Genomic DNA, 23,584 nt, shown 5'->3' with positions numbered 1-23,584 from the left:
GTTTTGGCCAAAAGGGCAAGTAGTTGAACTGTTTCCTGACCCCTCCCACTATGTGGCCCATCCAAAGAAGATGAATGAGCGCCTCATCGGGATTTCTCTCTTGTTTCAGCTGCCCACCCCCACCCCCATCACCCAAATTGGCAAAGTGCCAGGGTGTTTTCACTTCCCTACCCTGGCTAAGATTGACAATTCAGTGTTTTCAAATGGTATGTGAATTAATTATGTATTGATCAGCTCCTTCATGCCACCCAGCCACATGATATATTAGGTCAGATGGTCAAAAGCTTGGTCAAAGAGGTAGGTTGTAAGGAGTGTCTTAATGGAAGAAAGTGAGTTAGAGAGGGGGGGATTTGTAAGGAGGGAATTCCAGAACACAGAGCCCAGACAATTTATCCTTGAGCTTTCTTTGAGGGAGAAGTCTTTTGCCATGGAATTGCACCCACCAGCAATTGGCTTGGTACTGCGAAACCTCCTATCAAATGGGGACCCTTATAACCAGCCGATAGAGGAACGTTTATCCCATCAGTCTGGCCTCAATTTAAACCAGTCCATTCTCCATAAGCTTGTGCTAGTAACTTGTCCAGAGTTGCCAGGCTCTTGTAATCAATGCTGTACAAAATGTTTGAAACAATGTGGAGACTTGAGAGGTTTAGACCTTCAAATATTACTGCACCGTGGTGTGGTGCTGTAAACTTTTCTTCTTCATTCCCCGTGGCTGCTGCAAAAAGTGATTGTCGGAGGTTATGTATCAAGGTAAAATTTATTCCTAATGGGTCCTGTTTTTCTTCCCCTCACACAGGTAGAAGCCCTAACTCGTCAGCCCTCTGCCACCACAGTCCATGCAGTGAGAGATTCTGAACTAGCCAAACTTCCTGAGGGAGCTTTGAACTCCATCAAGCGCAGGTACCCTCAGGTAAGAAAAGCATGTCACTTCAGCGAGACAAAATTTCCTGTAGGTATGTCATCATTTAGTGCCCAGATTCCAAAGTTGCAATAATACGTTTACTCATCATCGTGTGCATAAACTTAACCAGTTTGCATCATCTCCCAATAAACCAGAGTTGAGAGAACTCTTTCGAACTACTAAGAGGTAGCTTTAAGAAGTGTATACATGTCTGTTCTTCATCTCTTCCCCATATGTCTCCTCACCCAAGGCTCCACCTAAGGCTGTGCACCTTATTATAGGTGAGTTTTGAAATTCTCTGTGTGCCAAACTCGAGCAGATGACAAAAGCAAAATCTTGTAGATGTTGGAAACACTCAGCAGGTCAGGCAGCATCTGTGGAAAGAAACAGAGTTAATATTTCAGGTCAAGATGACCTTTCATCAGATCTTTCATGATGCTGCTTGACCTGCTGAGTCTTTCCAGCACTTTTTGTTTCATTTAAAGAGCAGGTGAGTCTGTTCTTTGCTGCTCACTCTGCACTATCCGTGTTTAGAATAAACCCAACATTATATGCAGCTATTCAGTAATAATCAATGTGGTGCTGACATAAGTTTTAACAGCGATGAATGTGAGGTAGCTCTGGCTTCTTGGCTGCTCACATCATCGTTGAGTGGAAGGAGACTCTAATCCAACTGTCATGCTAAGAAAGTTTGTACAGGGAGCCCATTCTTGTGCTCAGGGTCCAGCACAACGCCAAGGCTGCAAGCATGGTTGCATTCCGCATTTTTGAATCAGTCCTGCGTTCAGTGGCAAAGTGGGTATCATTAGAAAACTGACAGTCTTCCAAATGATTAGCAAAACACAAAAGACTCTTGGTGCTCAAGCAGTGAGAGTGCAGCTTTACCTTAAGAAGCCAAAGCCTGATTGCTATAAATGTGAATTAAAACCAAGGTCCATACCAAGTGCAAAGCAAGGCTGCATGTAAAGACTGACTGCCTCTGCATTAGTTTGGAACTTCAGCCTTTGGTGTTTGTTTTGGGCCTTTGGTATTTACAATGGATGACAAGGTGGGATCCTAATTATTGTACAAAGTACTGCAAGTTGGGTGCTCTTCATGTGGGATTTATTTTTATGGATTTCATGTCTGCTTTTCTCTGTTGAAATAAGCTGCCAAGTACTTCGCAATGTTGGAGAAAGGTGGCTAAGGACAAAACTAAGGGGAATTTGTTCCACTCGCTGTTAACTCTGCAAACTTTGTCACGGGAATGGGACGAGACCCTGGAGTGTAGGGTAGGTTGTACAAAGAATCAGAAAATACTTGGTGCAGGAAGTCAGGTGAAGTCACTTGGTAATTGTGACTGCCAGTAAGCCTTGTTTGCTCTTAAATCAATTTATACTGAAAGAAATTAAGGAAACCAAGTTACTCCAATGTATCGTCTCCTCCTGCCATCAGCAGCCCAGAGAAACTTCCGTAGGGACATTTCAGACTGATGCTCTCCATTTGCTTCATTTCGTTTTGACTGAGAGTCTTCACAAACATTGTAATTTTTCTTTTTCTCTGACAATAATTAAATAACAAATACACTAACCAAATTAAAACAGAAACTTGGAGAAGCTGGAGCCCTGAAATTAAAATGCTAAATGCTGGAGATGTCTTGAAAGCTGTATGCTCTTGTTTACCGACATAGTGGTGAGAATGTGGAACTCACTACCACAAGGAGTAGTTGAGGCCAATAACCTAGATGCTTTTAAGGGGAAGTTAGATAAAAACACGAGGGAGCAAGGAATAGAAGAATATGCTGATACGGTGAGATGGAGGAGGATGGGGGGATTCTCATATAGAGCATAACTGACAGGATGAACCAATTGGGTCGAATGGCCTGTTTCAGTGCTGTATATTCTTTGATTTGAGAAGGCCTGTCAACATGTGAAAAGACAAATTCCTGCTTCAGGTGTGTGTCCTCTGTCAAAATTGGGAAGGCGCTCAGCTGCCTTCCTTGCCCAATTCCTGATGTTTTCTGCTTTTTTTTTGCCCTGGGCAGTTGTCCTGAAGGGGCTTTGGGTCCACCTAATGATCTGAATAACATTTTATATATGTTGTATGGCCTTATTGTCATTACATGCACTTGAGCATGGCTTAAAGTTTGCTGAGTTCACTCATGATTTAATTCCACACTTTAATTATCATTTTTTAAATTAGGTCTCAGTGCAGCTTTGATGGGTACTTTTTAGTATCTTAACAAAGATTGGCTGCTCATTCATTACCATAGTTATTAAAGGTCTGCACTGAGAAGCTGGTACCAATAAAGGTTAAAAGTTTTATTTGAATGATGCATGTGACATTTCTGGAGGTGTTCATTCAGCAAACACAGCATGGGGCTTTGTTTCCCTGGTAACAGTGGAATGAGTCATCGCAGTTGAAAGCTGAATCATTCTCTTTTATTATTTTGCTAAATAAGAATGGTCAGAAAATGACAGGCACGTGCATTCTAGAAATTTCCGTGCACACAGTTGAGATCGCTATAGTCTTCATGGGAGCAGTCGTAGCCTCTAGAACTGGAACAGTGTTTCATAAAGAACCTACAGTGTGCAAATCTGAAGAAGCAGCCATGCTTTAGAGTGTAAGGGCATACATGCACACCATTAAACAGGCTAGGGATGGAACTGGGAGTGATGGAATAAGTACTACGCAGTAAACCTGTTTGGTTTGGAGCTCATGGTATGGGAATGGGCAGCACACTGTGAACCTATTTGGGATTGCAATAGACAGTGAGAATAGGCCTCACGCTGAAACACCCTGGGGATGGGGCTAGAGGTGAAGGAATGGTGAGAGTCTGGGCAATGGTGGTATTCGGAGGGCCTGAGTGTCCTTGTACACGTATCAAAGAAAGCTAATGTGCAGGTGCAGCAAGTAATTAGGAAGGCAAATGGTATGTTAACTTTTGTTATAAAGAGGTTGGAGCATAAGAATAAACAAGTCTTCAATTGTATAGGGCCCTGATGAGACTACACCTGGAATATGGTCTTCAGTTTTGATGATCTTACCTAAGGAAGGATATACTAGCATTTGAGGGAGTAAAATGAAGGTTCACTAGACTGACTCCTGGTGAGTGAACTAAGCCTGTAATCCCTGAATTTTAGACGAATGAGAGGTGGGCATGAGAGCAGGGCGGTGTGCTGAGTTGGCAAGCGACAGGAAGGTCAGGGTCATGTGCGTCCTTGGCCTACTGCAATGTTCCAGTGAAGCTCAACACAAACTGGAGGAACAGCACCTCATCTTCCGATTAGGCATTTTACAGCCTCCCGGACTTAACATTGAATTCAACAACTTCGGATCATGAACTCCTCCAGCCTCACCCCCTTTTTGATCCCTTTTTTCTAATAATTATTCTATATTTTTTAGATATACATTTTTCTTTTCCCACCTATTTCTATTATTATTTTTAAAATTTATTTCCATCCATTGTTTTATCTCCATTTGTTAGCCTATTTCGATCCCTTCCCCCCAGCCCACCCCCACTAGGGCCATCCGTCACTTGCTCATCCTGCTTTCTACCCTTAATGTCACCATTAGCACATCCTTTAGCTAATATCACCACCGTCAACACCCCTTTTGTTTATGATATCTTTGGCAATCTCTCCTTTGCCTCCACCTATCTCTGGCCCTCTACCCAGCTCCACTTATCCCATCTCCCTTAAACAGCTTATATTTCACCACATTTCTTATTCCTCTTTAGTTCTGATGAAGAGTCATACAGACTCAAAACGTTAACTCTGTCTTCCTTTCCACAGATGCTGTCAGACCTGCTGAGTTTTTCCAGCAATTTTTGTTTTTGTTTCAGATTTCCAGCATCCGCAGTATTTTGCTTTTATTTTACACTATTTATCTGTCTGGAAATGGAAGGGTACTGTGAAACCTGCAATGTTTAGAAAGGGATGTTTCCTCCTGCAATATATAATCTACACAGCTTGGTTTGGTTACACTTTAACACTTTAACAGAAGCCAGAAGTTATTAAAATTGTTCCTAATTTTGAGTGTCTGCCAGTGATGGTATACATTGGGTAAAATATTTGAGACATAGCATAGCACACAGGCAACGGCAGCAATTCCTGTCAATTTACTTTATCTGCTATATTTGTGTTTAAGCATGTCTTATTTTTCCATTTGGTAATGTAGAGCTTTTAAAATACTCGTCTCTGTGTTGGAATTGTTTATTACATATAAAGATTCTGTTTAGCCTCTATGCATCGCATTGCTCACACTGTCGACTGAAAGGGAGCAACATTCGTCAGGGTTTTTAGTGAATAATAAGTCTGGAATAGATTAACATTTGATTGCTGCACTCCAGTGTTGTACATTCTCAGGTGTCTGTGACTGCAATGAGCTCTAGATGAGGAGATTGTCAGTTTGTTCTGCAACTCTAAATGTAAGAGCACAATGTTTACGTATATTGTGCAGTGCAGTAGTGCATGGTGAAAATTTCATGTGCTTTTGCAAACATCTTTTGAATAAAATGTTCCAGTAGTGCTTCAGTGGTGAGGTATGGATTCACGTCCATGATCTTTGTGCTACTGGATTCTGGACCTGAGCTAAGTGACCATGGAAAGTTGAAAGCAGACACCTTGCACATGGGGAAGATTTTGGGCTGCTCTTGTAGAATTCCTGGTCCACACTAAGACCTGCGTTCATAATCCAGGACGTCTCTTCAGTGCCATCCTTCAGGCGTAACATTGCATCTGGTCTCTCTTCGGTTAGATGTTTGAAAACTAACTGGAAGATTGTTTTACACATCGAGCTATTATGATCTGGAATCCACTGCCAGAAAGGATTCAAGAGGGAGATGGATAAATACTTGAAAATGAAACAAATACAGGGGTACTGGAAAAGAACAGAAGAGTGAGACTAATTGGATAACTTTCAATGAGCTGGCAGATATGATAGGCTGAATGGGCTCCTGTGCTATATGATTCTATGGTATGGTTGTAAGATCAGATCAAATTGGATGAAGGGCCACTTCCTTCAAACATTTCATAAGATCCTTTGAATGAAGCATTGAGAGGAGCTTGGGGGTACTGGATGGTGCAGTGGCTCTTAGACACTAGCCTTTCAGCTCTGGTACCTGGGTTTATATCCAGGCTAGAAATTAAAGTCTCCCCTGTCTGCTGGCTGTAAGAGTTCAACGTAAACATGTTTGAGAGTCTCAATCTACATCTAGCGGGTTTGAGCTTAAAAGTACAAAGCTGGGCTCTGATAAATCGCATCAGCTGGACAGGCCTAAGGATGGCTGGTGTTTGAAATGGAAGAATTATCACATTGCATTGTAGTAGTCGTGTTTTTCTGAGTTTGAAGCAGAGTAGAGGACGCTAAATACTTAAAAGTCCTTCATGCAGATTTTTATTGCCTGAAATAGTAAGCACTCCATTCCCAGCATCAACATTCTTCACCTTGATCAGTGCTCAAACAAATTGAAATAGAATGCCTTTCCTCCTCCTAGTTTATGTAGAGTAAAGGGTTAATTCTAACAACAGCTACTGACCATGTGTATAAGGAACTATGTCACAGTGATGTCACTCACTCAGAGAAGGTGACTGAGAGGCATCTTAAAGAGTAGCTCCAGCTATGTCTTGGTCTTTCTTAACCTTTGTAAATAGTTAGCATGTAAATAAATGTGTTTTCAACAAAAGGCCATTGCCTCTGGCAAGACCTATTGTTATGATCACAGCTGGCGTTAATTGCTGGGCAAACCAAATCCCAGAGGGAAACTTGGTTTATGGGTCATATCCTGTTTTTTGTATTCTGAAAACGAGAAAAAGACGTACGTATCTCAGCAGGAAGAAATCCAGTAACACTTTTGGGATTTTAAAAATTAAAAGTAAGAGTTTTATTAACAAGAATAAAAGAAAACTTAAGCACACAAGCTTACAGTTACACAATTACAGTTACTCTTACAAAACATTCCCCAAAAAGACTCTCTACTTGGTCAGACCCACAAATAAACACCTTCAGGCAATACTCCCTTATAGATGTTAACTATTTAAAAAAATCCAGTAATATTACACAAGGCAAACTACTGTAGCTTCAATAAAGGCATACCACATGACCTCTACCCTCTTCTAATCTGCGGTGGAATTTACATCAGAATAAAACTGCTTGTTGCAGCCAAGACTTTTCTGGCTTGACTGGATGGTTGGTTCAAACTGCATTTCCTCCCAGCCTAGAGCTAACATCTCCCAGCTCAGCTCCAGCTATCTCTTTTCATATTTTGGAAGGATTTGAGTTTCAATTGGAACAGAGAGGTGAGGGAGGCAGTATTGTCACTAACTAGTATTCCAAATATCTAGTGTAATGCTCTGGGGACCCCACAACTCTCCTCAGTAACTCTAAAACACCTTTTTTCCCTTTCATCTCTTTCTTCTAATTCATTCATAGGATGTAGGTGTCGCTAGCTGGAATATGCCAGCATTTAATGCCAATCCCCAATTGCCCTTGCTCAGAGGGCATTTAAGAGTCATTGCCGTGGGTCTGGAGTCACGTGTAGGCCAGACCAGGTAAGGACGGCAGATTTCCTTCCCTAAAGGACAATAGTGAACCAGATAGGTTTTTAACGACAGTCATCAGACTTTTAACTCAAATTTCACCATCTGCTGTGGTGGGATTCAAACCCGGGTCCCCAGAACATTACACTGGGTCTTTGGAATACTAGTTAATGACAATACCACCTCCCCCACCTCTCTGTTCCATTTGAAGCTCAAATCCTTCCAAAATATAAAGTCCTTTATGCCTCTATCTTGTCTTTGCTTTTGGGACAATAAAATATAATTTTCCCACTACTCTTTACCTATGGAACTCCTGCAAAATGCAAACATGTTTCTTAGTACCTCTGACTCCCCTTTGATATTTAAACAAACTCTCAACTTATCTAAAAATGCGAATGTTAGATCTAACCTGTTTACTTGTACTTCAAACCTAACACCTTTATCCTTCTCATGTTTCAATCCCCTCAGACAACCTGACTTCTATTAAACTCTGCCCAGCTTAATTAAATCTCTCTATCTGTCTCTCTTTCACACACACACACACACACAGCCTTCTTGACAAAATAACACAATATTCCCCAAAATATTAAAAAAATAATCCATTCTCACACCTTCCTCCTTAGCAAAAAAATGAACTATCATAATTCCAAAAAGATGGTTTCATTTTTCAACCCATTTCCTATTCCTTTCTACTTTTAACTATCCCAACAAAACTATTATGCTATAGTGGGCAAATATGAAATTGTTCATTTTGGCAGGACGAATAAAAAAGAAGCTTATTATCTAAATGGTGAGAGATTGCAGAACTCTGAGATCGAGGGATCTGGGTGTCCCAGTGCATGAACCACAAAAGGTTAGTATGAAGGTACAGCAGGTAATTAGGAAAGCTAATAGAATGTCATTATTTATTGTGAGGGGAATTGATTACAAAAGTAGGGAGGTTATGCTTCAATTGTACAGGGCTTTCAGGAGACCACATCTGGAGTATTGTGTACAGTATTGGTTTCCTTATTTAAGGAAAGATGTAAATGCATTAGAAACAGCTCAGAGAAGGTTTACTAGACTAATACCAGGAATAGGCAGGTTGTCTTATGAGGAAAGGCTGGACAGGTTAGGCTTGTATCCACTGGAATTTAGAAGAGTAAGAGGCGACTTAATTGAAACCTTCAAGATCCTGAGGGGTCTTGACAGGGTGGATGTGCAGGGGGATGTTTCCTCTTGAGAGAATCTAGAACTAGGAGTCACTGTTTAAAAATAAGGGGTCGCATATTTAAGACCGAGATGAGGAGAAATTTTTTCTCAGGGTCGTGAGTCTTTGAAACTCCCTCCCTGAAAAGGCGGTGGAAGCAGAGTCTTAGAATATTTTTAAGCCAGAGCTAGATAGGTTCTTGGTTAACAAAGGGGTGAAAGGTTTTCGGGGAGTGGGTAGGAATGTGGGGTTGAGGTTACATTCAGATCAGCCACGATCTTATTGAATGATGGAGTGGGCTTGAGGAGCCTACCCCTCCTAAGTCGTATGGATGTTTGTATGTGTCCATGCGTGAACCATGAAAATATATACACAAGTCTTTTGTAAAAATAGAGTTCATTCCAGTCCACTCCTATTTGTCAATATCCAAGTTCTTTTGAATTTTAAGCCCTTGACACCGCATCTGCAATCAAATTTTCTCATCCAGTCACATGTATAATTTGTAAATTGAATGGTTGCAGTAATAAACTGGAACAGTTCTGCATTTCTGTCCCAAAGCTTTTACAGAAACTTCAAAGGATTGTGGTCAGTATCTATAACTGTCTCTGAAAAATTATTTGCAACATACACTTCAAAATGCTGCAAAGCTAACGCCAAACCTAGAGCCTCTTTCTTTATTGTTGAATATTTCTTCTGGTGTACATTTAACTTTCCTGAGAAATATCCTACCAGCTTCGTAATTCCTAGTTCATCATCCTGTAGCAATACGGCACCAACACTGACATCACTGGCATAAATAGCCAATAAACTGCTTTGTAAAATCGGGTGCTGATAGAACAGGTGTAGTTGTTAGTACAGCTTTCACGCTTTCAAATCCATTCTGACATCCCTTTGTCCATTGGAATTTATGTTCTTTTTTACTGATCCAGTCAGTGGAGCAACTACACAGCTGAAGTTTGGGACGTATTTCCGATAAAATCCACTCATGCCTAGAAATCGCAAGACTTCCCATTTTGCTATAGGCACTGGGAATTCCACAATAGCTTCTACTTCTGCATCTCGTGGGGCCACTTGACCATGTCCAACAGTGTGGCCTAAATATGTAACTTGCGCTTTTGCAAATTCACTTTTAGCCAAATTCACAACCAAATTGGCTTCCTGCAGTTGATCAAATAGTTCTTTAAATGTTCCTGCCATGTTTGACTGAATACTATTAAGTCATCAATATACACAGCACAATTTTTTGTTAGTCTCTTAAGTGTTGCTGGTGCATTTTTCATACCAAAGGGCATTACTTTGGATTGATATAAACCATCCAGCATCATAAAAACTGATATCTCTTTTGCCCTTTCCGATAAGGGTACTTGCCAATATCCTTGCGACAAGTCAATTTTTGCGATAAATGTTGACTGTCCCATTTTCTCAATACAATCCTCCAAACGTGGAATCTGCTTTTGTAACTGCATTCACTTTTCGGTAATCAATTCATAGTCTTCGTGATTCATCCCGTTTCGGCATCATTAAGATGGATGAACTCCAATGACAGTGACTGGGGGTACTATGATGTCATTTTGAAGCATAAATTCAATTTCTTTCTGCACTTGAGCTAATTTTACTGGATTTAATCTATATTGGTGTTGCCTTATTGACTCTGAATTCCCCATATCAACATCGTGTATAGCTAAATCTGTTTTCCCCAGTTTTTTTCCACAATTGCTGTATGTGATTACAATAGCTCTTTTAAATCACTCAGACAATTTTCTGGCAGGTAATCCAATAATACATCTAAATTTTTAAGCACTTCCTCATTGTCCAATTTAATCAGAGCATGGTCAATTTCAGAATCCTTAATTTCTACCCCTGGTTCCTTACTCACAACTACCAGTACCACCACCTGTTTATTCTCTCTGTCAAAGTATTTTTTGAGCACATTTACATGGCACACTCACTGACTCTTCCTCCTATCCAGGGTATTTACTACGTAGTAAATACCCCAGATAGGAGGAAGAGTCAGTAAGTGTGCCATGTAAATGTGCTCAAAAAATACTACATAGCAACTGCTTCAAACCTGAATCCTTCTGCTGCAATTCCACTAACTTCACTGAACTAAACACCTCAACATCATCCTCTTTAATCCTCTCCTCCTGAGTAATCTTTTAGATTCCTTCCCTTTCCTATTTAAACTTGTGCGTTTGTGACCTCGTCACCACACAAACGAAACAATCCAGGATGTTCTTTCCGTAAAACCTCTGTTGATTGTGTCTTAACAGGGTGTTCTACTACAGTAGGCATTGTCAATATCTGTGATCCAGCTATGTCATTCCCTAGAATGAATTGACCCCCTGCAATGGGCAATCACAACTTATCTACTATCCCAACAATCACCTCCTGTTTTCAAATAGTTTTTAAAATTCATCTTACACAATGAAATATGTTTGACTTTGCCATGGATTCCCTTAATTAATATTATGTTCTGCAATAACCTTTCTGGACAACAGATAGCACTGTCCCATAACATTAAGGACTGGCTAGCCCCAGTATCCCTTAAAATCTTGATATCCTTTCCTGCTCTTCCCTGTACACATGGATATATTTTCCCTTCACATATAAAATCTTTGAACATCTCTGCAACCTGCACTTCAGAACTCCTTTGGATAAATTATGAACACATTTCCACTTCTTTGCAACCACTGATTCTTCCTGCTTCACCCGTACAAAAACCACTTATCTTGCCTCTGGATCTCAGAGCCCACAGTACTCATACTTCCAGAACTTTTCTGAGTTGCAGTTACTGCAATCGGTTTCCCATTTAACCTCCAACAACTTGATCTCGTATCTCGGCCTTACTAAAATGGTAACGTAACAGTTTCCTCACTTCAACTCTACTTTGCACCTTTCTATCTTTAATAAACTGACATCCTTCAGTTTGATCCTTATTGCTAACATTTTTACCATCACTAGGTTTTCTAAATCTCCAACTTCCCTGCTGATTTCCATATGACCCTTTTCCTACATTTAAATGTTTGTGTGAAATATCATACGTATCAGCTAAAACAACATCTTTCCTGATCTTTTTGCATTGTCTTTCATCTAAATATGTCTTAATGTTTGCTAGAATGCTATTTCCAAATTCTTCCATAATCACAACCTCTCTTGCATCTTCAGAAGTCTTATCTAATTTTAATGCCGTGAACCATTAATCCCAGATAATTTATTTTTCTCTTGCAAACTCCACATAAATCTGATTAAGTCTTTTCCTTAATGTTGTAAACTTCAACTGATAAGCTTCAGGGACAAGTTCATAAGAATTTAATATTGCCGCCTTCACTGTCTCGTAATCTGCAGACTCCATAAGACCATAAGACATAGGAGCAGAAATTAGGCCAATCGGCCCATCGAGTCTGCTCCGCCATTCAATCATGGCTGATAAGTTTCTCAACCCCATTCTCCCGCCTTCTCCCCGTAACCTTTGATCCCCTTACCAATCAAGAGCCTATCTATCTCGGTCTTAAATACACTCAATGACCTGGCCTCTACAGCCTTCTGTGGCAATGAATTCCATAGATTCACCACTCTCTGGCTAAAGAAGTTTCTCCTCATTTCTGTTCTAAAAGGTCTTCCCTTTACTCTGAGGCTGTGCCCTCAGGTCCTAGTCTCTCCTAATAATGGAAACATCTTCCCCACGTCCACTCTATCCAGGCCTTTCAGTATTCTGTAAGTTTCAATCAGATCCCCCGTCATCCTTCTAAACTCCATGGAGTATAGACCCAGAGTCCTCAAATGTTCCTCATATGTTAAGCCTTTCATTCCTGGGATCATTCTCGTGAACCTCCTCTGGACCCTCTCCAGGGCCAGCACATCCTTCCTGAGATACGGGGCCCAAAATTGCTCACAATATTCTAAATGTGGTCTGACCTGAGCCTTATAAAGCCTCAGCAGCACATCCTTGCTTTTATATTCTAGTCCTCTCGAAATAAATGCCAACATTGCATTTGCCTTCCTAACTACCGACTCAACCTGCAAGTTAACCTTAAGAGAATCCTGGACTAGGACTCCCAAGTCCCTTTGCACTCCAGATTTCTGAATTCTCTCCCCATTTAGAAAATAGTCTATGCCTCTATTCTTCCTACCAAAGTGCATGACCTCACACTTCCCCACATTGTATTCCATCTGCCACTTCTTTGCCCATTCTCCTAACCTGTCCAAATCCTTCTGCAGCCTCCCCGCCTCCTCAATACTACCTGTCCCTCCACCTATCTTTGTATCATCTGCAAACTTAGCCAGGATGCCCTCAGTTCCTTCATCTAGATCATTAATGTATAAAGTGAAAAGTTGTGGTCCCAACACTGACCCCTGCGGAACTCCACTAGTCACCGGCCGCCATCCTAAGAAGGACCCCCTTATCCCCACTCTCTGCCTCCTGCCAGACAGCCAATCTTCTATCCATGCTAGTACCTTGCCTCTAACACCATGGGCTCTTATCTTACTGAGCAGCCTCCTGTGCGGCACCTTGTCAAAGGCCTTCTGGAAGTCCAAGTAGATAACATCCATTGGCTCTCCTTTGTCTAACCTACTCGTTACCTCCTCAAAGAATTCTAACAGATTTGTCAGGCATGACCTCCCCTTGATGAAACCATGCTGACTTTGCCCGATTTTACCATGCACTTCCAAGTATTCTGAAATCTCATCCTTAATAATGGACTCTAAAATCTTACCAATGACCGAGGTCAGGCTAATCGGCCTGTAATTTCCCGTCTTTTGCCTCACTCCCTTCTTAAACAGGGGGGTTACATTAGCGATTTTCCAGTCCTCTGGGACCCTCCCTGACTCCAGTGATTCCTGAAAGATCACCACTAACGCCTCCACTATCTCTTCAGCTATCTCCTTCAGAACTCTGGGATGTAATCCATCTGGTCCAGGTGATTTATCCACCTTCAGACCTTTCAGTTTTCCTAGCACCTTCTCCTTGGTAATGGCCACCATACTCACCTCTGCCCCCCGACTCTCTTGAACTTTGGGGATGTCACTCGTGTCTTCCACTGTGAAGACTGACGCAAAGTACCTAATCAGTTCCTCCTCCATTTCTTTGTTCCCCACTTCTACTTCTCCAGCGTCATTTTCCAGCGGCCCAATGTCCACTTTTGCCTCTCTCTTACCCTTTATATATCTAAAAAAACTCTTGCAATCTTCTTTTATATTACTGGTTAGTTTACCCTCATATTTAATCTTCTCCCTCCTTATTTCTTTTTTAGTTGTCCTCTGTTGGTCTTTGTATGCTTCCCAATCCCCTGGTTTCCCACTGCTCTTCACCGCATTGTATGCTTTCTCTTTAGCTTTTATGCTGCCCCTGACTTCCCTTGTCAGCCTCGTCCTCCCTTTAGTATGCTTCTTCTTCCTAGGGATGAATTTTTGCTGTGTCTCCCAAATTACTCCCAGAACCTCTTGCCATTGCTGTTCCACTGTCTCTCCTGCTAGGCTCATCTCCCAGTCAATTCTGGCCAGCTCCTCCCTCATGCCTCTGTAGTGGCCTTTATTCAACTGTAATACCGTTACAACTGATTCCAGCTTTTTCCTCTCAAATTGCAGGGTGAATTCTATCATATTATGGTCACTTCCTCCTAAGGGTTCCTTCACCTTAAGCTCCCTTATCAAATCTGCCTCATTACACATCACTAAATCTAGAATTGCCTGTTCCCTATTGGGCTCCACCACAAGCTGCTCCAAAAAGCCATCTCGTGGACATTCCACAAATTCCTTTTCTTGGGATCCACTACCAACCTGATTTTCCCAGTCTACCTGCATATTGAAATCCCCCATGATCACTGTAACCTTGCCTTTCTTACACACCTTTTCTATCTCCTGGTGTATCTTGTGCCCCACATCCTGACTACTGTTCGGAGGCCTGTACATAACTCCCATTATGGTTTTTTTACCTTTGCGGTTCCTCAACTCTACCCACACAGATTCTACATCATCTGACCCTACATCATTTCTTGCTATCGATTTAATTTCATTTCTTACTAACAAAGCAACGCCACCCCCTCTGCCAACCTGCCTATCTTTTCGATAGGATGTATATCCTTGGATATTTAGCTCCCAGTCCTGATCCCCTTGCAGCCATGTCTCCGTAATGCCCACTACATCATACCTGCCAATTTCAATCTGCGCCACAAGCTCATTTACCTTATTTTGTATACTGCGTGCATTCAGATACAACACCTTCAGTCCTGTATTTCCCGTCCCCTTTCTCATTGTCATCCCTTTATCTGATGTGCTTGAAGTTAGATTCCTAGCCCTTTCCAAACACTCTGTCCTATTTTGTGTTCTGGAGACTTTAATAGCCTCTCCTGGGCTCTCCTTTCTTTTCAGTTTTTTCATAATTTTCCATGAAGTTGAATCCACCCCCCCACACGCTAACCTGCTGCTTTGTTTCCCATTAGTCATGCTTCTTGGAGTTTTACCCTTCCCATCCCCCCCACTTTCTAGTTTAAACTCCTCTGATAAGTTTGCATACACATTCATTTCTGTACTTGAAAATACACTCTGTAACATGATAGTCCAAGCAGATCTTGGCCAATTCAATTTCTTTGCTATCTTTTCAAATGAGGTAAAACTCCATTCTCTGTAAATTTAGGCACTAACCAAAGGTCTTTAGTTAAATCAAATTTCTCAAAGGAATGAGTCACCATCTGAATCACTATCTTCCCTTTCTTCCTTCATTCCAAGTTTCACTTTAGACAATTCATACTGCCTGGCTTCTTTCTCTCGCTGAAGCCCTCTATCTCTTTCCCTCTAGCTTTCCTCAATTGCTAACTTCTCTCTCAGAAGTGCAAGTACAAGCTTTTGTATTTCTATCTCCTGTCATCTTTTCCTTTTCCTGCTCCTCCTTTTCCCATTGAAGCTTTTTTATTTCTATTTCCTTTAATCTGTCTTTTTCTTTTTTCAGTTTTGTCATTTCTCTTTCTTTCTAACTTGGGTTTTTTCATTTCTCTTTCTTTTTCTCTTTTTCTCAATTCAATTCTTTTCAGTTCCATTGCTGTTCAAACTCAAGCTTCTTCATTTGCAACTGAAGTCTTACTCCCTCCAGCTGTGACACACTAGCTTCAGGCATCCCTTCCTCCAATTTTAAATGCTAGGTAAGTAATTTAACTATATCAGCCTTCCAAATTCCTCTTTTATCTCTACCTGCACTTTCTCTGCTAATTCTTTCAACTGAGTTTTAGTCAGAGATTTCAAATACTCCACAGTTACATTTTCCACTCCCAGAAAAGTAGCAATTGCCAAAGCCATTTTGCAGTCTAACCACTTTCAAACCCCTCAACACTCAACTCCTGAGTTCAACATTCTTCTTGTACTCATATCCCTTGGATTCACAAACTCTGACCCAATCAAGGAATTTTAATAATCCTGCAAAGAGCCCCAAATTTGTTATGACCACAGCCAGTGTTAATTGCTGTGCAAACCAAATCGCAGAGGGAAACTTGACTTACGGGCCATGCCCTTTTTTTTGTATTCTGAAAATGAGAAGAAGACATACCGATCTCAGCATTAAGAGGTCCAGTAACACTTTTGGGATTTTAAAAATTAAAAGTAAAAGTTTTATTAACAAGAATGAAAAAAAGCGTAAGCACATAAGATTGCAGTTACACGATTAAGGTCAGTCTTACAAAACATTTCCCAAAAAGATACTAATTGGTCAGACCCACAAGTAAACACCTCCAGGCAACACTTCATTATAGATGTTAACTATTTTTTAAAAATCCAGTAGTATTACACAGGGCAAACTGCTGTAGCTTCAATAAAGGCAGGCCGTATGTCCACCACCCTCTTCCACTGCAGTGGAATCCATTTCAGAATAAAACTGCTTGTTACAGCCCAAGATTTTTCTGACTTGACTGGATGGTTGGTTCAAACTGTACCTCCTCCCAGCCCAGAGCTAACAGCTCCCAGCTCAGCTCCAGCTATCTCTGTCTAAACTCTCCTCAGTAAAATACCTTTTTCCCCGTTCATCTCCAATTCCATCGTTCTCACGCCTTTTTGAAACTCAAATCCTTCCTAAATATAAAATCCTTTATGCCTCTATCTTGTCTTTGCTTTCAGGTCAATAAAATATAATATCCCCATTACTATTTACTTATGGAACTCCTGCAAGATGCAAATGTGTTTCTTATTACCTCTGACTGCTCTTTGATATTCAAACAAGCTCTCAACTTATCTAAAAATGCAAATGTTAGATCTAACCTATTTACTTGTACCTCAAACTTAACACCTCTACTCTTCTCACTTTTCAAACCTTCCAGAAAATCCAACTGCTATTAAACTCTGCCCAGCTTAATTAAATCACATGCACGTGCGCACACGCACACACAGCCTTCTTTACAGAATAACATAATATTCCCCAAAAATATTTTTTTTAAAAATCCATTCTTACTTTTCTAGAGTAAGAAGCTAACGAATCCTGATATAAAACCACAACAGCAGAGTTCAGAGCAGTAAATGCTTAGGCAGGTTTTCCTTGGCTCAACACACATGTGCCCAAATGATAGAAAAGAGTGTTGTGGGGCAGGGATGTTGGTGGGCGGGCGGAGGAGGATATCACAGGGAATTGTGCTCTCAGATTTCAGAGAAGTATCTACCTGTACACACAAACTAAAGAATTATTAGAAACGGTTTTATCTTGTATCTCGCCCCCTGTGAAGGGCAAACACTTGGCAGGAGATTACACATGCCTCATACGTAACAACATTGGCATGGGAGAGTTAATAATTATGATGTAATCGCTGCAGGCTTATTGGGAGATGATCTAGAGTTGATTATTGAAAAATTATAGCCTCTTCCCCATTCCTGATTTTAGCTGTTTCACCATTGGTCGCCATCGCTTCAATTGTCTGGGCACTAAACTCTGAAATTCCTTCCCTAACTGTCTTCACCTCTCTCTCTCTTCCTTTAAAATGTTTCTTAAAATCTTCCTCTTTGACACAGCCTTTGTCTTGTCTCATGTGACTTGATAGCTACAGATGTGCCTCGGTGTTAAATTCTGTTTGATAATGCACTGTGAGGATCCTTGGGATGATATTCTGCTATGTTAAAGGTGCTATACAAATATAATTTGTTGCTGAAATCGCGGTATCTTCTAATAAAATTGGTCTCGGTCTTGCAGTGTGAGTATTCATGAATTGGTGGTGTTTGTTTTAGGTGGTTACACGACTCATTCACCTACTGGGTCAAAAGATCCTTGGCAACCTGCAGCAAGTCAGTGGTCCATTAGTAGGTAAGTGCTTTAACAGCATTAACATGTCCCCCTCTTCATTGTATTGAATGCACAATAACTACACGTTGAGTTTTTTTTTTCCTCACAGGCTGTTGAAGATGGGAAGGAGAATGGTCCTCCGCCCAATAGAAATTATGTTTAAATGAGAAAATGGTAACTTATAGAACTATTATCCTTTACTATTAACCTTTAGGCATTTGATAAGATGCCACGTTAAAGGTTAATGCACAAGATAAGATTACATGGTGTAGGGGGTAACATATTAACATGGGTAAAGGATTTGTTAGCACACAGGAAGCAGAGAGTAGTGATAAGTGGGTCAGTTTTGGGTTGGCAAGCTGTAAGAAATGGAGTATCACAGGGATCAGTGTTGGGGCCTCAACTGTTTACAATCAATATCAATGCCTTGGATGAAGAGACCGGATATATTGCAGCTAAATTTGCAATGCCACCAAGGTAGGCAGGAAAGTAAAATGTCCAGAGGAGGTAGTGAGTCTGCAATGGGATATAGACAGGAAAAGTGAGTGAGCAAAAATTTGGCAGATGAATTATAATGTGGGAAAATGTGAACTTGCCCACTTTGGCAGGAAGAATGGAAAAGCAGTGTATTATTCAAATGGAGAGAGATTGCAAAATTCAGTGGTACAGAGGGAACTGGGTGTCTTGGTACTTGAATCACAAAATGTTAGCATGAATGGACTACTCTTGCTCCTAAGCCCTATGTTCCTATGTTTACTGTCTTATAGGCTCTAAAAAAAAAAATAGACTTTCTCCTCTCCCTGGAAGTGTAAAACTACTTTTTTACTTAACATTTAAATTGTTAATAGAAAAATATTGATAGCGCATGCAATTTTTTTTTGTCTGATATGACCAGCTTCCTTGATTGCTCAAAGCACTGGTTCCAGTGGTTACAATATGCGATGTTCTTTGCCCTGATTAAAATAACAGTAATGCTGGTCTATCTTTAAAGTTATTCAGTTAATTAATGTCATGTTTCCATGAATTTTCCTAGTGATATTGCCTATTGCTCCTGGGGCTAAGGTGTGGCACCTGGGTTGCAGAGTGAGTGTCTTCAGTTTGCCCCCCTCTCATGATTGGTATGGCCCTTGGTAGTTGAGCAATTTATCCTCTCAGCCTGTGAACTTCAGAAGTGAAGTGAAAACAGTAACACACAGATAAATTATTGCGCAAACCAAGTACCAAGGATGCTGGCAATCTGAAATAAAAACACAAAATGCTGGAAACACTCAGATATTTTTACCCTTGTGTGGTTAGGGATGTTGAAGCTAGGAAAATGCTTGTGAACCTAATTACCATGTTTCTTTTAAGACCAGAATATGTCAATTTCATTTGGATTACATGTTTAAGCCTATTGAAAACCAAAGTAACGTACACAGTAACTAAATCCAGGGCTTTCAATCTTTCAATCTCTTTATAATTTGGGTTTCCAATTATCTATATCCTCTTCATAATTAGAGTGTCGTATTCCCTGAACTTAGAACACAGCACTGTTTTTCAACCATTTGAATGTTTGTGCCTTGACTATTTCAATACTCTCCTGGTTGGCCTCTCATCTTAAAGCCTTTGTAAACTTAAGCTCATTGAAAACTCTGCTGTTCATATTGTCTCTCACCAAGTCCCATCCCCCATCACCCCTGTACTCACTGACCTACAATGGCTCCTTGTCCGGCAACACCTTAATTTTTAACATTCTTACCCTTGTTTTCAAATCCCTCCATACCTCCTCTCACCCGCCCTATCTCCATAATCTCCTCCAGCCCTACAGCCCTGCGAGGTACTTGTGCTCCTCCAGTTCTGGCCTCTTGTGCATGTCCAATTTTAAATGCTCCATCATTGGTGGCTGTGCCTTCAGCTGTCTGGAATTCCCTCCCTATCTCTTCTTCCCTTGGATTCATTTGTGACTATCTTATATTTATGTCTGCTAGTCTTGAACTCACCACAAGCAGAAACATCTCCTTTACACTCACCCTATCAAACACCTACATAATTTTAAAAACCTCTTTAAGGTTACCGTTCAGTCTTCTCTTTTTAAGAGAAAAGAGCCCCATCCTGTTCAGTCTTTCCTGATATTTATAACCTTTCAGCTCTGGTATAATCCTTACAAATTGTTTTTATGCATCTTCTCCAGTTCCTCTATAGCCTTTTTTTGTAATGTGGAGACCAGAGCTAAGCACAGTAACCTGCCAGGTCTAACCAAGTTTCTATACAAGATTAACATAACCTCTCTGATTTTCAATTCTAACCAATTAGCAATCCTTCTGATTGGAGCTTGTGTTCTGGTAATGTCTCTGGAACTGTAAAGAGCTCGCAGTCCAAGACTTGGTTCCATGCAGTCCAAATACTAAGCTGAAGGCCATACCTTTAGACGGCTCTTTTTGAATCAGGGCATTGCTGTATCAGAAAGCGCTGCTGAAGAAGGAGCAGTGGTATGCATGACAGGTGTCAGCTGTAGCTCAGTTAGCACTCTCGCCTCTTGAGTCAAAAGGCTGTAGGTTCAAGTTCCACTTCAGAGCCTTGAGCGCAGAAAAACCGATACTGCGCTCCAGTGTAGTACTGGGAATGCTGTGCTGCTGCTTTCGGATGAGATGTTAAACCGAGGCCCTATCTGTCTTCTCAGAAGGATGTAAAAGACACGATTGTGAAGAAGAGCAGGGAAGTTATCCCTGATTTCCTGGCCAATGTTTATCACTTCAGTAAACATCAGTAAAACAGATTAACACCTCTGACAACACAGCACTCCCCCTGTACTATACAGGTGTGTTAACTGAGAAATGCTCAAATCCTTGGAGTGCAATTGGAACCGCCAATCTTCTGACTCAGAGGTGAGAGTACTACCACTGAGCTGCAGTTAACACATAGTAACTCCGATATAGGGAGCATCAATGTGAAAACACCAATAGATTCAACTAATTGAAAGCAACTTTCATTGGCAGTGATGGTGGCAGAACCATCCTAAAATCCATAGCCAGCAATCTGGCAGTTATTAAATTTCACAGTTTGCCTTTTGACCACAGTGTGTTATGATGATCTGAATGGTTGATGAATATATGATGGCGAAACAGTGAGGCACCTGCAGTGCAGTGGACTTCAACAAAACCAAAGCTTCGTCATTACAGTTTTAATGGCTGCCTAGTGTCTCACTTGAAAACCTTCCTGTCAACTCAAGTTAGTGCAGTTCAATCAGATTTATTGAGCTGTTTCATTTCCCTGTACAAATGGCCCTCTTTAAAAATGTTACATTTAAATTTTTTAATGGCCCAGTGGGTAAAGATACTACCTGCTGTAACACTGGGTCACACTGAGAGTTAACTGGCCTCGCCTATAGAGACACTACGATAACTTTGCCACAGGGAGTAGAAAACTCAACCAGCATTGTTGCTGTTGGATAGTCTTCTGTTAGATCACAATTGGGCTTAGGTGTCACATCATTGCTGTACAATAGTCCCTACACACTCCTTGTTCTAGGTACATTCATGAAGAATAGTCGTGTGAGGTTCCAGAGTGCTGCTACCTCCAAAGTGACTTTAGTTCAGTAAGACTCAGATCTTTGCTCCGTACCTAACCCTGTGCTGTGCCTGCCCTGGGAGCTTTTGATGGGACCATGTAGAGGGAGCTTTACTCTGTTTAGTATTAGCCAAGTTTCGATGGTACTGCTTCTCCTGGCTCCAGCTGTACCTTGGTGGTAGCAGAAACCCCAGTACACTGTAGGTGCAGCAGAGGTGGTTCAATTGTGCCAAAACTCTTTCTTGTCATTGCATTAGCTAACTTTAGTAAGTGTTATTATTTTCTCTGTTGTAAGGTCGTGGCTTGGGAATCCACACGGTGAGCAACAAATTGGAATCGGTGGGGAATCCTGCCAGTAACCTCTCCACAGTGGCCATCTTGCCAGTATCTGAGGATGTTCCCATTACTACCTTCAGTCTGGAGCTCCGACATGCACTCAGTGCCATAGGTAAGAAACAATTTAAATAACACTGTTATCTACCAAACATATACTATACACAGTAGGAACACAAACCTATCTATAGCTTATACACTTTAGACAGGCTGTATGCAGCCTACTCTTACCTGCAGTACACATATCTATGGTGCACTTTATATTATTTACTTCTGGGATGTGGAATCACGGGATTGGCAATATTTCTTGGCCTGAGGGAATTTAATGGTCAGCTGGTATTGGACTGCAATCACGTGTAGGCCACACCTGCTAAGAACTGCAGGCTCCCTGAAGAACATCACTGAAGACCGGAAAAAGAAGATAGCTAATACCAGTCCCTGAGGTGTCTGTAATTTACAGGTTTCACTGTTTTGAGCATACTGAAATATTTGCAAATATTTTAGCAGGAACACAGGAAAAACATTTAAAGCTCCCAAAGGTACTGTACGGTGAGACAGTGGCTTTCAAACTTTTTGGAGACGAAAAGTCCAACTAATACTGAATCAGTCTGAGAGACCCTGGAAGATACTGATTCACTCCCAGAAACCCCGGAAAATACTGATTCACTCCCAGAAACCCTGGAAAATACTGATTCACTCCCAGAGACCCTGGAAAATACTGATTCACTCCCAGAGACGCCTGGAAAATACTGATTCACTCCCAGAGAGGCCTGGAAAATACTGATTCACTCCCAGAGAGGCCTGGAAAATACTGATTCACTCCCAGAGAGGCCTGGGAAATACTGATTCACTCCCAGAGACGCCTGGGAAATACTGATTCACTCCCAGAGACGCCTGGGAAATACTGATTCACTCCCAGAGACGCCTGGGAAATACTGATTCACTCCCAGAGACGCCTGGGAAATACTGATTCACTCCCAGAGACGCCTGGGAAATACTGATTCACTCCCAGAGACGCCTGGGAAATACTGATTCACTCCCAGAGACGCCTGGGAAATACTGATTCACTCCCAGAGACGCCTGGGAAATACTGATTCACTCCCAGAGACGCCTGGGAAATACTGATTCACTCCCAGAGACGCCTGGGAAATACTGATTCACTCCCAGAGACGCCTGGGAAATACTGATTCACTCCCAGAGACGCCTGGGAAATACTGATTCACTCCCAGAGACGCCTGGGAAACACTGATTCACTCCCAGAGACGCCTGGGACACACTGATTCACTCCCAGAGACGCTTGGGAAACACTGATTCACTCCCAGAGACGCCTGGGACACACTGATTCACTCCCAGAGACGCCTGGGAAATACTGATTCACTCCTTCAGAAATCAGTGATTCCCCTGGACGCCCTGGCAGTTCTGCTGAGATTTTCAGGGTATCAGCAAAATGTTATGAAACGTGAGGTGGAAGCAGAGTGTGACTGTCATGTGTGACATAGGCCAGAGTTTTCTGTTTGGCGTGCAGGGCCTGCCATGATCTTTCATTCGGCAGACGCGCACTGGAGTCGGCTGTGACATAAAATGCCAGTGCACAGCCGGTGATCGGCTCTGCACCCGCTCCTGACCGGCTGCCTGATGGGGAGAAAATTCTCCCCATAGAATTTCTAGCCATCTCAATTGAGCGGGGAATGCGTAAGGATGGACGGACTCTGCAGTGAAAAGCAGGCATTCCCATCTGAGAAAAGCAAAAGACTGTAGATGCTGGAAACCTGAAACAAAAATAGAAAATGCTGGAAAAACTAGCAGGCCCAACAGCATCTGTGGAGAAAAAAAAACAGTTAATG

General features: G+C 41.5%; 1 protein-coding gene across 4 annotated transcripts in view; it reads left to right on the top strand.

Moving 5' to 3' along the window:
- Nucleotides 1–23,584, top strand: part of pnpla7b (patatin-like phospholipase domain containing 7b) — a 317,033-nt gene that overhangs the window by 134,203 nt on the left and 159,246 nt on the right. For all 4 annotated transcript variants that reach the window (XM_078550357.1, XM_078550360.1, XM_078550356.1 and 1 more), the window contains 3 exons: nucleotides 800–913; nucleotides 17,807–17,882; nucleotides 21,703–21,855. In XM_078550357.1, coding sequence (XP_078406483.1) covers nucleotides 800–913; nucleotides 17,807–17,882; nucleotides 21,703–21,855 — 343 coding nt within the window. The remainder of the gene's footprint in view (nucleotides 1–799; nucleotides 914–17,806; nucleotides 17,883–21,702; nucleotides 21,856–23,584) is intronic.

This window comes from Cetorhinus maximus, chromosome 10, assembly GCF_964194155.1.
Source record: "Cetorhinus maximus chromosome 10, sCetMax3.hap1.1, whole genome shotgun sequence".
Taxonomy (NCBI): domain Eukaryota; kingdom Metazoa; phylum Chordata; class Chondrichthyes; order Lamniformes; family Cetorhinidae; genus Cetorhinus; species Cetorhinus maximus.
Note: the sequence above shows the minus strand (reverse complement) of the source record. Positions and strands in the feature narration are given on the sequence as shown.